General features: G+C 46.5%; 1 protein-coding gene and 1 long non-coding RNA gene across 2 annotated transcripts in view; one reads left to right on the top strand and one right to left on the bottom strand.

The window, feature by feature from the left end:
• LOC141166906 (uncharacterized) overlaps nt 1-8,483 on the bottom strand; it is a 141,348-nt gene extending 132,865 nt beyond the window's left edge. Inside the window, exon 1 of the long non-coding RNA XR_012251358.1 lies at nt 7,791-8,483. This is a non-coding gene — a long non-coding RNA (uncharacterized lncRNA). The remainder of the gene's footprint in view (nt 1-7,790) is intronic.
• NEFM (neurofilament medium chain) lies at nt 6,441-13,305 on the top strand. Its single transcript, XM_073654082.1, has 3 exons — nt 6,441-7,539; nt 8,292-8,416; nt 11,063-13,305. Exons 1-3 carry the CDS (start codon nt 6,502-6,504, stop codon nt 12,732-12,734), a joined length of 2,835 nt encoding a protein of 944 aa, XP_073510183.1. The 5' UTR covers nt 6,441-6,501; the 3' UTR covers nt 12,735-13,305.
• The last annotated feature ends 1,773 nt before the right edge of the window (nt 13,306-15,078 follow it).

Raw genomic sequence — 15,078 nt, 5'->3', positions numbered from 1 at the left:
ACACATGACTTCATGACACCGGTGTACTGAGTGACTGCACATGGGTGGGGGTACAGAAGAACACATGGCTTCATGACACTGAGGTACTGAGTGACTGCACATGGGTGGGGGTACAGAAGCACACATGGCTTCATGACACCGGTGTACTGAGTGACTGCACATGGGTGGGGGTACAGAAGAACACATGGCTTCATGACACTGAGGTACTGAGTGACTGCACATGGGTGGGGGTACAGAAGAACACATGGCTTCATGACACTGAGGTACTGAGTGACTGCACATGGGTGGGGGTACAGAAGAACACATGGCTTCATGACACTGAGGTACTGAGTGACTGCACATGGGTGGGGGTACAGAAGAACACATGGCTTCATGACACCGGTGTACTGAGTGACTGCACATGGGAGGGGGTACAGAAGAACACATGGCTTCATGACACCGGTGTACTGAGTGACTGCACATGGGAGGGGGTACAGAAGAACACATGGCTTCATGACACTGAGGTACTGAGTGACTGCACATGGGTGGGGGTACAGAAGAACACATGGCTTCATGACACTGAGGTACTGAGTGACTGCACATGGGTGGGGGTACAGAAGAACACATGGCTTCATGACACCGGTGTACTGAGTGACTGCACATGGGTGGGGGTACAGAAGAACACATGGCTTCATGACACTGAGGTACTGAGTGACTGCACATGGGTGGGGGTACAGAAGAACACATGGCTTCATGACACCGGTGTACTGAGTGACTGCACATGGGTGGGGGTACAGAAGAACACATGGCTTCATGACACTGAGGTACTGAGTGACTGCACATGGGAGGGGGTACAGAAGAACACATGGCTTCATGACACTGAGGTACTGAGTGACTGCACATGGGTGGGGGTACAGAAGAACACATGGCTTCATGACACCGGTGTACTGAGTGACTGCACATGGGTGGGGGTACAGAAGAACACATGGCTTCATGACACTGAGGTACTGAGTGACTGCACATGGGTGGGGGTACAGAAGAACACATGGCTTCATGACACTGAGGTACTGAGTGACTGCACATGGGTGGGGGTACAGAAGCACACATGGCTTCATGACACCGGTGTACTGAGTGACTGCACATGGGTGGGGGTACAGAAGAACACATGGCTTCATGACACCGGTGTACTGAGTGACTGCACATGGGTGGGGGTACAGAAGAACACATGGCTTCATGACACTGAGGTACTGAGTGACTGCACATGGGAGGGGGTACAGAAGAACACATGGCTTCATGACACTGAGGTACTGAGTGACTGCACATGGGTGGGGGTACAGAAGAACACATGGCTTCATGACACCGGTGTACTGAGTGACTGCACATGGGTGGGGGTACAGAAGAACACATGGCTTCATGACACTGAGGTACTGAGTGACTGCACATGGGTGGGGGTACAGAAGAACACATGGCTTCATGACACTGAGGTACTGAGTGACTGCACATGGGTGGGGGTACAGAAGAACACATGGCTTCATGACACTGAGGTACTGAGTGACTGCACATGGGTGGGGGTACAGAAGAACACATGGCTTCATGACACTGAGGTACTGAGTGACTGCACATGGGTGGGGGTACAGAAGAACACATGGCTTCATGACACTGAGGTACTGAGTGACTGCACATGGGTGGGGGTACAGAAGAACACATGGCTTCATGACACCGGTGTACTGAGTGACTGCACATGGGAGGGGGTACAGAAGAACACATGGCTTCATGACACCGGTGTACTGAGTGACTGCACATGGGAGGGGGTACAGAAGAACACATGGCTTCATGACACCGGTGTACTGAGTGACTGCACATGGGTGGGGGTACAGAAGAACACATGGCTTCATGACACCGGTGTACTGAGTGACTGCACATGGGTGGGGGTACAGAAGAACACATGGCTTCATGACACTGAGGTACTGAGTGACTGCACATGGGTAGGGGTACAGAAGAACACATGGCTTCATGACACTGAGGTACTGAGTGACTGCACATGGGTGGGGGTACAGAACACATGGCTTCATGACACTCAGGTACTGAGTGACTGCACATGGGTGGGGGTACAGAAGAACACATGGCTTCATGACACCGGTGTACTGAGTGACTGCACATGGGAGGGGGTACAGAAGAACACATGGCTTCATGACACTGTGGTACTGAGTGACTGCACATGGGTGGGGGTACAGAAGAACACATGGCTTCATGACACTGAGGTACTGAGTGACTGCACATGGGTGGGGGTACAGAAGAACACATGGCTTCATGACACCGGTGTACTGAGTGACTGCACATGGGTGGGGGTACAGAAGAACACATGGCTTCATGACACTGAGGTACTGAGTGACTGCACATGGGTGGGGGTACAGAAGAACACATGACTTCATGACACCGGTGTACTGAGTGACTGCACATGGGTGGGGGTACAGAAGAACACATGGCTTCATGACACTGAGGTACTGAGTGACTGCACATAGGTGGGGGTACAGAAGAACACATGGCTTCATGACACTGAGGTACTGAGTGACTGCACATGGGTGGGGGTACAGAAGAACACATGGCTTCATGACACTGAGGTACTGAGTGACTGCACATGGGTGGGGGTACAGAAGAACACATGGCTTCATGACACCGGTGTACTGAGTGACTGCACATGGGAGGGGGTACAGAAGAACACATGGCTTCATGACACCGGTGTACTGAGTGACTGCACATGGGAGGGGGTACAGAAGAACACATGGCTTCATGACACTGAGGTACTGAGTGACTGCACATGGGTGGGGGTACAGAAGAACACATGGCTTCATGACACTGAGGTACTGAGTGACTGCACATGGGTGGGGGTACAGAAGAACACATGGCTTCATGACACCGGTGTACTGAGTGACTGCACATGGGTGGGGGTACAGAAGAACACATGGCTTCATGACACTGAGGTACTGAGTGACTGCACATGGGTGGGGGTACAGAAGAACACATGGCTTCATGACACCGGTGTACTGAGTGACTGCACATAGGTGGGGGTACAGAAGAACACATGGCTTCATGACACTGAGGTACTGAGTGACTGCACATGGGTGGGGGTACAGAAGAACACATGGCTTCATGACACTGAGGTACTGAGTGACTGCACATGGGTGGGGGTACAGAAGAACACATGGCTTCATGACACTGAGGTACTGAGTGACTGCACATGGGTGGGGGTACAGAAGAACACATGGCTTCATGACACTGAGGTACTGAGTGACTGCACATGGGTGGGGGTACAGAAGAACACATGGCTTCATGACACTGAGGTACTGAGTGACTGCACATGGGTGGGGGTACAGAAGAACACATGGCTTCATGACACCGGTGTACTGAGTGACTGCACATGGGTGGGGGTACAGAAGAACACATGGCTTCATGACACCGGTGTACTGAGTGACTGCACATGGGTGGGGGTACAGAAGAACACATGGCTTCATGACACTGAGGTACTGAGTGACTGCACATGGGTGGGGGTACAGAAGAACACATGGCTTCATGACACCGGTGTACTGAGTGACTGCACATGGGTGGGGGTACAGAAGAACACATGGCTTCATGACACCGGTGTACTGAGTGACTGCACATGGGTGGGGGTACAGAAGAACACATGGCTTCATGACACCGGTGTACTGAGTGACTGCACATGGGTGGGGGTACAGAAGAACACATGGCTTCATGACACTCAGGTACTGAGTGACTGCACATGGGTGGGGGTACAGAAGAACACATGGCTTCATGACACTGAGGTACTGAGTGACTGCACATGGGTGGGGGTACAGAAGAACACATGGCTTCATGACACCGGTGTACTGAGTGACTGCACATGGGTGGGGGTACAGAAGAACACATGGCTTCATGACACTGAGGTACTGAGTGACTGCACATGGGTGGGGGTACAGAAGAACACATGGCTTCATGACACTGAGGTACTGAGTGACTGCACATGGGTGGGGGTACAGAAGAACACATGGCTTCATGACACTGAGGTACTGAGTGACTGCACATGGGTGGGGGTACAGAACACATGGCTTCATGACACTGAGGTACTGAGTGACTGCACATGGGTGGGGGTACAGAAGAACACATGGCTTCATGACACTGAGGTACTGAGTGACTGCACATGGGTGGGGGTACAGAAGAACACATGGCTTCATGACACTGAGGTACTGAGTGACTGCACATGGGTGGGGGTACAGAAGAACACATGGCTTCATGACACCGGTGTACTGAGTGACTGCACATGGGTGGGGGTACAGAAGAACACATGGCTTCATGACACCGGTGTACTGAGTGACTGCACATGGGAGGGGGTACAGAAGAACACATGGCTTCATGACACTGAGGTACTGAGTGACTGCACATGGGTAGGGGTACAGAAGAACACATGGCTTCATGACACTGTGGTACTGAGTGACTGCACATGGGTGGGGGTACAGAAGAACACATGGCTTCATGACACTGAGGTACTGAGTGACTGCACATGGGTGGGGGTACAGAAGAACACATGGCTTCATGACACCGGTGTACTGAGTGACTGCACATGGGTGGGGGTACAGAAGAACACATGGCTTCATGACACTGAGGTACTGAGTGACTGCACATGGGTGGGGGTACAGAAGAACACATGGCTTCATGACACTGAGGTACTGAGTGACTGCACATGGGTGGGGGTACAGAAGAACACATGGCTTCATGACACCGGTGTACTGAGTGACTGCACATGGGTGGGGGTACAGAAGAACACATGGCTTCATGACACTGAGGTACTGAGTGACTGCACATGGGTGGGGGTACAGAAGAACACATGGCTTCATGACACTGAGGTACTGAGTGACTGCACATGGGTGGGGGTACAGAAGAACACATGGCTTCATGACACCGGTGTACTGAGTGACTGCACATGGGTGGGGGTACAGAAGAACACATGGCTTCATGACACTGGTGTACTGAGTGACTGCACATGGGAGGGGGTACAGAAGAACACATGGCTTCATGACACTGAGGTACTGAGTGACTGCACATGGGTGGGGGTACAGAAGAACACATGGCTTCATGACACCGGTGTACTGAGTGACTGCACATGGGTGGGGGTACAGAAGAACACATGGCTTCATGACACCAGTGTACTGAGTGACTGCACATGGGTGGGGGTACAGAAGAACACATGGCTTCATGACACCGGTGTACTGAGTGACTGCACATGGGTGGGGGTACAGAAGAACACATGGCTTCATGACACTGAGGTACTGAGTGACTGCACATGGGTGGGGGTACAGAAGAACACATGGCTTCATGACACTGAGGTACTGAGTGACTGCACATGGGTGGTGGTACAGAAGAACACATGGCTTCATGACACTGAGGTACTGAGTGACTGCACATGGGTGGGGGTACAGAAGAACACATGGCTTCATGACACCGGTGTACTGAGTGACTGCACATGGGTGGGGTACAGAAGAACACATGGCTTCATGACACCGGTGTACTGAGTGACTGCACATGGGTGGGGGTACAGAAGAACACATGGCTTCATGACACCGGTGTACTGAGTGACTGCACATGGGTGGGGGTACAGAAGAACACATGGCTTCATGACACCGGTGTACTGAGTGACTGCACATGGGTGGGGGTACAGAAGAACACATGGCTTCATGACACCGGTGTACTGAGTGACTGCACATGGGTGGGGGTACAGAAGAACACATGGCTTCATGACACTGAGGTCCTGAGTGACTGCACATGGGTGGGGTTAGAGAAGAACACAGATGAAGACATATGACATCTCTGTTCACCCACAGCTCATTTTAGGAATATCTGGGCAGGTGCTGCAGTAGTTTCAGATCAATAGCTGCCATGTGTAGCAGATTGTAGTGAAGGATCCCCGCAATGCACAGACAATGCAGTTTTTAGCGGCCGCTGTCCGTGGTGCTGAACCCTGTCATTGACTATGACATGGGCAGCATGCAAGCCATCATTTTCAGTCTGAAGTAGGGAAAGACAGGGTTTGCAAATTTACTTACAGACAGAAGTATATGGAATATTCATCTACTCGTATGCCAGTCAATATGCAAAGTGCATATAAAAGTATATGACCTCTAAAGGTTTAACGGCGCGGATTGTACAAGGAGATAGCGCCCCTATGAATAGTAGTGAAAATTCTTAGGCTTCCTCTGCTAGAGAAAGGCTGGCGATATTTCTTCCTCTGAGCACCTTCCAGAACAGTTCTCTGCTGCACACTGAAAGGGGGGAGGGGTAGGCAGCACATTAAACCAAGGAAAGCTCGCCCCACGTGTAGGGCAAGAAGCACCACTCCCATCCTAACGCAGATCAATCAGGGAGCAGAGAGCCGGTTCCTGCCATGTTAGCTGATCTTCCCTGGATATATAAAGAGCAGGCGAGAGCAAATCCTGCGCTGTGAGCCACACACACACTAGAAAGTCTTCCAGCATGAGCTACTCTCTGGAAACATTAGGTAGCCCCTCTTATAGGAGGATGGCTGAGATAAGGACCAGCTATTCAAGGACAAGCAGTTCCCCATCCAGCGGTTTCAGGTCTCAGAGCTGGTCCAGAAGCACCCCTAGCACCATCTCCTCCTCCTATAAGAGAAGCAACCTAGCAGCGCCCAGAGGGTTCAGCTCCAGTGACAGTTTGGATCTTAGTCAGTCCTCCGGCTACAATGGAGACTTCAAGCAAGTACGATCAAGCGAAAAGGAGCAACTACAAGGACTCAACGATCGTTTTGCTGGTTACATCGAAAAAGTCCACTACCTGGAGCAACAGAACAAGGAAATTGAAGCAGAAATTCAGGCCCTAAGGCAAAAGCAGAGTGGATACAGCCAGTTGGGTGAGATCTACGAACAAGAGCTAAGAGAGTTGAGGTCTAACTTGGAACATGTCAACCACGACAAGGCGCAGGTTCTGTTAGACTCTGAACACCTTGAGGAAGACCTCCAGAGGCTGAAAGACAGGTATGAAGAAGAGGTCAGGATTAGGGACGACACAGAGGCCACTATCAGGGCGATGAAGAAGGACATCGATGACACGTCCTTGATAAAGGTGGAGTTGGACAAGAAGGTCCAGTCCCTGCAAGAAGAGATTGCCTTCCTCAAAAACAACCATGAAGAAGAAGTTAGTGAGCTGCTAGCCCAAATCCAGGCCTCCCACATCACAGTAGAGAGGAAGGACTTCCAGAAGACAGATTTGGCCTCTGCCTTAAGGGAAATCAGATCTCAGCTAGAAGGGCACTCCAACAACAACATGGTCCAGACAGAGGAGGTCTTTAAAAATAGGTATGCCAAGCTAACAGAAGCTGCAGAACAGAACAAAGAAGCTATCAGATCTGCCAAAGAGGAGCTAGCCGAATACAGAAGGCAACTACACAGCAAAACTGTAGAGCTGGAGTCAGTTAAAGGAACCAAAGAGTCACTGGAGAGACAGTTGAATGATATCGAGGAGAGACACAACAATGACTTGACCAGTTACCAGGTAAGTTAACCCATTTATTAGAAATTGGGGATTGGGGCTATGGAAAGGAGCTGTCCATGGTGCTCGATTGAGTTATAAGTAATCACTTTAGTCGAGAATTGAATGTCTATGGTGGTGGCGCATATTAATATTAACAGCACATGATACTAAAGTTAGCTGGATCTACCATTTATCTGCACCTAAATGTCTCAAGTATATGGACCTCTGTTGTAACATTGTCATCTTCAGATCTTACAGTAACAATCACTTACCTTTTAGCCATCAGATGCATAGATCCCTCCAGAGTCCTAGGTGGGATTTCCTATGGGTGTGTCCAATGTGATGAGGGTGACATAGGTTTTGCAATGGGTTTGCAAGTTCTGCAGTAACACGTGTAGGGGGTGTGGTGCAGTTAGTGTGGTTCCTTGTGGGGGGGTAGTGTGACGCAGTGTGGCTGTTGCTTATGGAGGGTGTGGTGCAATGACAGTGCATGTCTGTAAGTATGGGGTGGGGGTGTGGAGCGGCTCTGTGATATGTATCCTAGTGGGACAGAATAAATTAGTGCCCTGTTTAGATTTTGCTGCAGTGAGTTTGTGCAATTAGGCGTCTAATCCAGGAGGTGTGGCTCCGTGTGTGGTGCAATATGACAGTGCCTGTGTGTACAGCTGCTGCAATGTGACAACAGGACGAGATAGATGTCACCGTAGGTCGTATGACACATCAGCGTAAAATAATCCTCTCCCTTAATTCAATGGGTTTTCTTCCTCCTATAGGAAACCATCCAACAGCTGGACAATGAGCTGCGAGGAACTAAATGGGAGATGTCCCGTCACCTGAGAGAATACCAAGATCTTCTCAATGTCAAAATGGCTCTGGATATAGAAATTGCTGCATACAGGTACAAGGGCAGAGCCAGCAGAATATTAATAGCACTGCAGAGACTGCAGCCAGCAGCAGCAGGATGGGAAAACTTTCACATCGAAGAGAGTGGGAGGGAAACTGGAAGCAATGACATCCAATCAGACAGCGTGCAATAGGGATATTGCAAGAAAGTCCAAAAAAATATGAGTTCAATACACCAGTGTCAGTACAGCATGACATAGGGTTAATGCTAGAAACTCTGAAACATATGATCTCAATAGACCAGTAACATATAAACCCAATAGATTATTAAAATCCCAGTATTAGCATAGCATGCAATAACCAGTAACATATAAGCCCAATAGATTCCTAAAATCCCAGTATTAGCATAGCATGCAATAAGGAAATAGCAAGAAAGTCCGAAAAATATGAGCCCAACACACCAGTATCATCACAGCGTGACATAGGGTTAATGCTAGAAACTCGGAAACATATGATCTCAATAGAACAGTAACATTAGCATAGCATGCAATAAGGAAATAGCAAGAAAGTCAGAAAAATAGAAAAATATGAGCCCAACACACCAGTATCATCATAGCGTGACATAGGGTTAATGCTAGAAACTCTAAAACATATGTGATCAATAGACCAGTAATATCCCAGTATTAGCATAGCATGCAATAAAGATATAGCAAGAGAGTCTGAAAAATTGAAAAATATGAGCACAACACACCATTATCATCACAGCATGAAACAGGGTTAATGCTTGAAAATCTGAAACATGAGCCCCATAGACCCGTAACATTTGAGCCCAAAACACCAGTAATATCCCAGTATTAGCATAGCATGCAATAAGGATATAGCAAAAAAAGTCCAAAAAATGGAAAAATATGAGCCCAACACACCAGTATCATCACAGCATGACATAGGGTTAATGCTAGAAACTCTGAAATATATGTGCTCAATAGACCAGTAATATCCCAGTATTAGCATAGCATGCAATAAGGATAAAGCAAAAAAAGTCCAAAAAATTGAAAAAATATGAGCCCAACACACCAGTATCATCACAGCATGACATAGGGTTAATGCTAGAAACTCTGAAACATGAGCCTTATAGACCAGTAACACATAAGCCCAATACACCAATAACACCCCAGTATTAGCATAGCATACAATAAGAATATAGCCAAAATCTGTTTCATCACCTTCTTGTAGGGGATAGATAGAATTAGTATGGGGACAGAAAATACTGTAAAAGCTAATTCTTAGACAGGGCAAACGTAGACATGACAGTCTTAAAATCGTAGTGGTTCATGCATTTTGATAAACCAATCTAATTTTAAGACTGCCTAGTCTAAGTGTACGCCCTCTATTAGTTGGCTTACTTTGGGCCACATTTTTGGTGCATTTTCACTTTTTTTTTTACCCACACCCATTGAGGCCATGCCCCTAAAAAATTGTAAAATGTGTCTAAAACACATCATAAATATGGTGCAAGCCATGAATATAATTTTTTTGGGCACAAATTCTGCACATTTAGCAATTAACAAAGTGTTATCTGTGGCTTATCTCTTTAGTCGGTTAATGACAGACTCACCTCTGCTACATCTGTAGGATTCATTTCCATTGGTTTATGTTACGTGAAATAAATAGTAAGTGCTACAAGGCCATTAATCTACTGGCAGGTCTAGTTGTTAAAGAGAACCTGTCACCAGGTTAAAAGTGACAAGTTTTTGCTCTTATTTTATTCCCGTTGCTTCCCTGAGTTATTTGCTTTTTGTGTTTTTTAAATCCGCCATATGGTTCCCATAATCGGCCTAATTATTCAGTGATAATTTTTATTGTCTTTATGATGTGGACGTGACTAAGAAGGTAAGACTGCAGAGCAGTCTAAAGACACGCCCAGAGCCTAAAAATTATCCAAAAATTACCTAAAAATTAGCATTAAATAAAAAGGGCAATATCTCTGGAAAGGAGTTTATTACTTTTTACACCCTTTACACTATTTAAGGGTTAAGGAACATTTTAGATAAAAATAGTGACACTGGGATAAATTGACTAATCCTAAACAGTCTAACCTTAGACTACACAGTCTTAAAATGCATGAAACATTACAGTGGCTCAAAGCCACTCCCCCTTGTCAAATAAGGGACAATTTTTTTAAAAAATACTTAATATAATTGCTGCAAGGGATGTATATCAGCTTTTATTCAAATCCCAGCAAAATTAGCCAAGTAAATCTCGAGGAGGCGTAACACATGAATACACAGGCGATCTGTTTTATATGGAGTGGTCCTTTAAAATTAGTATAGCTTAAGTGACACTTGTCGGGACGATTTTAGTACTGAAACTACTGGTATGGTGGTGTAAGTCGCAGGACAATAATAATATTTAGCAGTAATTCGAAGCTCCAGTGGTGAGAAAACAAGCTTTGAAGACACTTGCAAATTAGCCTGGAAGTGCATTGGGGGCGTGTCAATGCACTCAGTAAGCCGACACCCCCTAAATGTACTTCCTACATGTCTTGGAAGCTCAATTTCTCAGCACTGGCACATAGGATCGCTACAAAATGGGTATCATTTTTATGGTTATACAAGGACCTATACAGCCATATTAGTTTGAGTAGTAAACTCCTCCTTCTCTTTAAATAGTAGTTTTAACAATTCATTTCTTTGCTCCACAGGAAACTCCTTGAGGGAGAAGAAACCCGCTTCTGCTCATTCTCCAGCCTCCCTTCAGGGCCATCAGCTCCACACAGACAGGGACCTGTTACAGTAACCTCCAGAGTACAGCAGACTCGAGCGGAGCCTCCCAGAGTCAAAGTGCAGCACAAGTTTGTGGAGGAGATCATTGAGGAAACCAAAGTGGAAGATGAAAGGTCAGATATGGAGGCAGCATTGGCTGCGATGGCAGAAGAGTTTGCATCAGGGCTTATGGAGGGAGAAGAGGAAGAGGCAGAAGAAGGTGAGGAGGAGAAAGAAGAGGAGGAGGAGGGAGAAGATGAGGTTGAAGAGGAGATTGTAGCTGCTGTAGAGTCTACTGTACAGGCAGCAGCTCCTGGGGAGGAGGAAGAGGGAAAGCAAGAAGAAGCAGAGGAAGAAGAAGGGGAAAAAGGAGATGAAGAAGCAGAGGAGGAGGAGGGAGAAAAGGGTGAGGAAGAAGAGGAAGGAGATAAGGCAGAAGAAGAGGTAGAAGAAGAGGGAGAAAAAGAGGAAGGTGAAGAGGAAGGAGAGAAAGTAGAAGAGGAAGCAGAACAGGAGGAAGAGGTGAAAGCAGAGGAAGGAGAAGAAGAAGGAGAAGGAGGAGAAGAAGAGGGAAAGACAGAAGAAGAGGAAGGTGAGAAGGAAGAAGAAGATGAGGGAGAGAAAGAGGGAGAAGAGGAAGGAGAAAAAGAGGGAGAGGAGGGAGAAGAGGAAGGAGCAGAAGCAGAGGTAGAAGGTGGAGAGGGAGAAGCAGAAGAAGAAGGTGGAAAGAAAGAAGGAGAAGAGGGGGACACAGAGGAGGCAGAAGGTGAGCAGGAGGCAGAAGGGGCAGAGGAAGAGGCTACTGAGGAGACACAACAGGAAGAAGTAGTAGAGGAGCTTTTTGTGGAGACTAAGGTTGTAAGGGTAAAAGCAGCAGTGCAGAAGGCAGAAGTAGAAGAGACAAAAGAGGAAGCAGAGGAGGAGAAAGAGGGGGGTGATGAAGAAGGGGAAGAGAAGGGAGAGGAAGAAGTGGAGGAAAAGGCTGGAGAAGAGGAAGAAGAGGGAGCAGCAGATGAAAGCTCAGAGCAGCAAGAGGAGAAAGCAGGAACAGATGAGGAGAAAGAAGAGGGAGAGGAAGGAGAGACCAAAGAAGAGGAAGAAACTGGGGAAGATAAAGCTGAGGAAGAATCTGGAGAGGATAAAGAGGCTGAAACAGAGGAGGAAAAGGCAGAGTCTCCTGAAGAAAGTGTGGAGGAGACCATCCCTGCATCTAAGGCTGCTTCTGTCGGAACAGAAAAAGAGGAAGACAAAGAAGAAGAAGCAGAAGAAGAAGAAAGCAGCCCCAAGGATGACGGGAAGGAAGATACTGCAGTAAATGGAGATGTGCAGGAAGAGAGTGAGGACAAAGGTGTAGTCACCAATGGTCTCGATGACAGCCCCTCAGAGGACAAAGACAGCAGCAAGAGCCAGCAAACTGTTGTCATCACCAAAAAGATTGAGACCACAACCAGCGAAGGTGAAGACGGAACCAAATACATTACCAAGTCTGTGACAGTCACCCAGAAGGTGGAGGAACATGAAGAAACCGTCCAGGAGAAATCCGTGTCCACGAAGAAGGTGGAAAAAGTCACTTCACATGCAGTAGTTAAAGAAGTTGCTGAGAATAAGTGAAAACATAGTCATAGCACTTCTTCCAGCAAAGCAGCAGGACTGAAAAGCCATAAGATAAACTGCATGTAAAGTGACAGCTTCTAATGGGCTTCTAGCAGAAGGGGGTTCTCTCGTGGGGTGGGGGCTCCAGATACTGTATTATTACCTGTGCAATACTCGGGGCGGGGAAATGCATGCAAGCTAGAGATGTGGCCCTCCCACACAACTTGGGGAATTCACTAAAAAAAATACAATTTACTGCATGATTTGTCAAAGAAAGAACAGAGATGAGAGTTTCCTAAGTTGTCGTGGGTCCGGGAACAGATTCCAGATCCTTGAGACGAGTCCTGAGACAAAAATATGCAAAGAACTAACTGAGCCAAAAAAAAAAAGAGGGAGGGAGGGGACCGTGAAACAGATGTTTTCTCGCCTTAATAAAAGAAACCTATAATTATGTTTACCTCACTGGTGCAATTAATAGACTGCAGGTCATGAGAGAACCTGGATGAGTTTAACACAACTTGCTGTCAGTTTATGTCATTTATGTCAAAGCAAAAACCTTGCTCAATAAAAGGTCATATTGGAAATCCTTGACGCGCGTCTTATTGAAACTGAAATTGCAAAAATGTTTGTCATTTAAAGGGGTTGTCCCCTTGATCTGTATTTTCACAGGTGTGTTGGGGGACGTGATTTACTAATACATAACTATTACAGGTTTTCCTCCTGTACTTCTAAGTTCTAGACTTCCTGACAAACTGCACAGCTTTCCTGTTCTTAAGGTGACAACTAAAGGAGGAACATGTGACCAAACACACCCACCCGCCTCATCCAATTGAAAACAGCTTTTCCCTGTGCAGTGTTTCTCAATTGGAGGAGGCCGGTGGGCGTGTCCGGTCACATGCTCCTCCATTAGTGGCCATTCTGAGAACAGCAGAGCTGTGCAGTCAGTGAGGAAAACTATAATAATCTGTAAAACTTATGTATTAGTGTCACAAAATCATGTCCCCGATACATCTGTTAAAAAAAAGATAGAGGAGAATCCCTTTAAGTAAAATTGTGTTATGGATAACTTTCAATAGGTTTGCTTTGGGCAACCACATAAGACCCTATACCACACTATGGACGCCCAGCTCTATACCCTTCTAAATTTCTAGGGCTATGTTCACATGAGATGGAAAAATCTGCTCCCACGTGTGCAGGTTGTGCTGCGGCTTTAACACAGATTTCACCCCAGTATGCAGTGAAAATTACCTTTTTGCAACATTGTGAGAATGTGAAAATCCCCGGCATGCTCATTCTCCACGCTGATTTTTTTCTTTTACCCAATACATGAGGATTTTAAAGCCCCATCTACACCTACAGTATCATGATGTGTTTTTTGGCAGATTTGCTCTGCGGAAGTCCCAAACCATTTATATGTATAGATTTATTTTTATGAGTCTATAAGTGATTAGTCCTCATCCCGAGCCTCTCCAGTTCTTGCACAACTACAACTCCCAGCATCCCTGACAAATAATATGTTTGTTTCTATCACATAATATTATCAGATTAGGCTTCCTATGGCCCATCATTGCCTCATAATGGGAGGTCTTTAAATGGGACCTGTGACTAGCCATAAATATATATATATTTATTTGATTGATTTAAGATGAAAGCCACTGTTCTCCTGAATCCGGCGTTGTTTTTCTTTTGTTCCTGCGCCTCTCCGTTCCTGAGATATGGCCCATTCTTCCATGTACATAAATTTCGTCTTTTTAGCCAAGTGGGTGTGATAGTCAAGAAAACGCCCACAGAATAGAATTGATAAACACACCCTTTTGGCTAAAAAGACTAGATTTATATACATGAAAGTAGGGACCATATCTCAGTAATGGTGAGTCACAGGAGCAAAAAAAAGATATCGCCGGATTCAGGAGAACAGCGGCATTTATATCAGGTTAAAAAAAAATCTATTTATGGCAAGTAACAGGTCCTCTTTAAAGGGGTTTTCACCATAGAAGCCACTCTATTCAGAGGATTCTGGAACCCCCGTTCTCAATATTAGTGGGGCTCCCAACAGTTGGACCCCCAGTGATCATACATTTAGCATCTTTGGGATAGGTGATAAATGTGTTTTAGGGGGAAAATCCCTTTAAGGATAAAAATTTCTATCGCAATGTAACAGCCTGACCCCTTTACATGAACATTGGTATTTGGATCTCTCCCACCTCGTCTACTGTCGAATCCTGCCCCTTATGAATATATCATAAGTTATTGATGCATCAGAACAGATAAATTAATTAAGAGATAAATGAAATGTTGCTAGAGACGTCTTAATGACATCAGTACAGTTTGGTGAATCTCTACATTGTTTAAGCCCACATAG

The sequence above is a fragment of the Phyllobates terribilis genome, unplaced genomic scaffold (assembly GCF_046119375.1).
Source record: "Phyllobates terribilis strain yellow unplaced genomic scaffold, ASM4611937v1 Scaffold_11__3_contigs__length_659146591, whole genome shotgun sequence".
In the NCBI taxonomy this organism is placed as follows: Eukaryota; Metazoa; Chordata; class Amphibia; order Anura; family Dendrobatidae; genus Phyllobates; species Phyllobates terribilis.
This window is presented reverse-complemented; position numbering and strand designations above follow the sequence as displayed.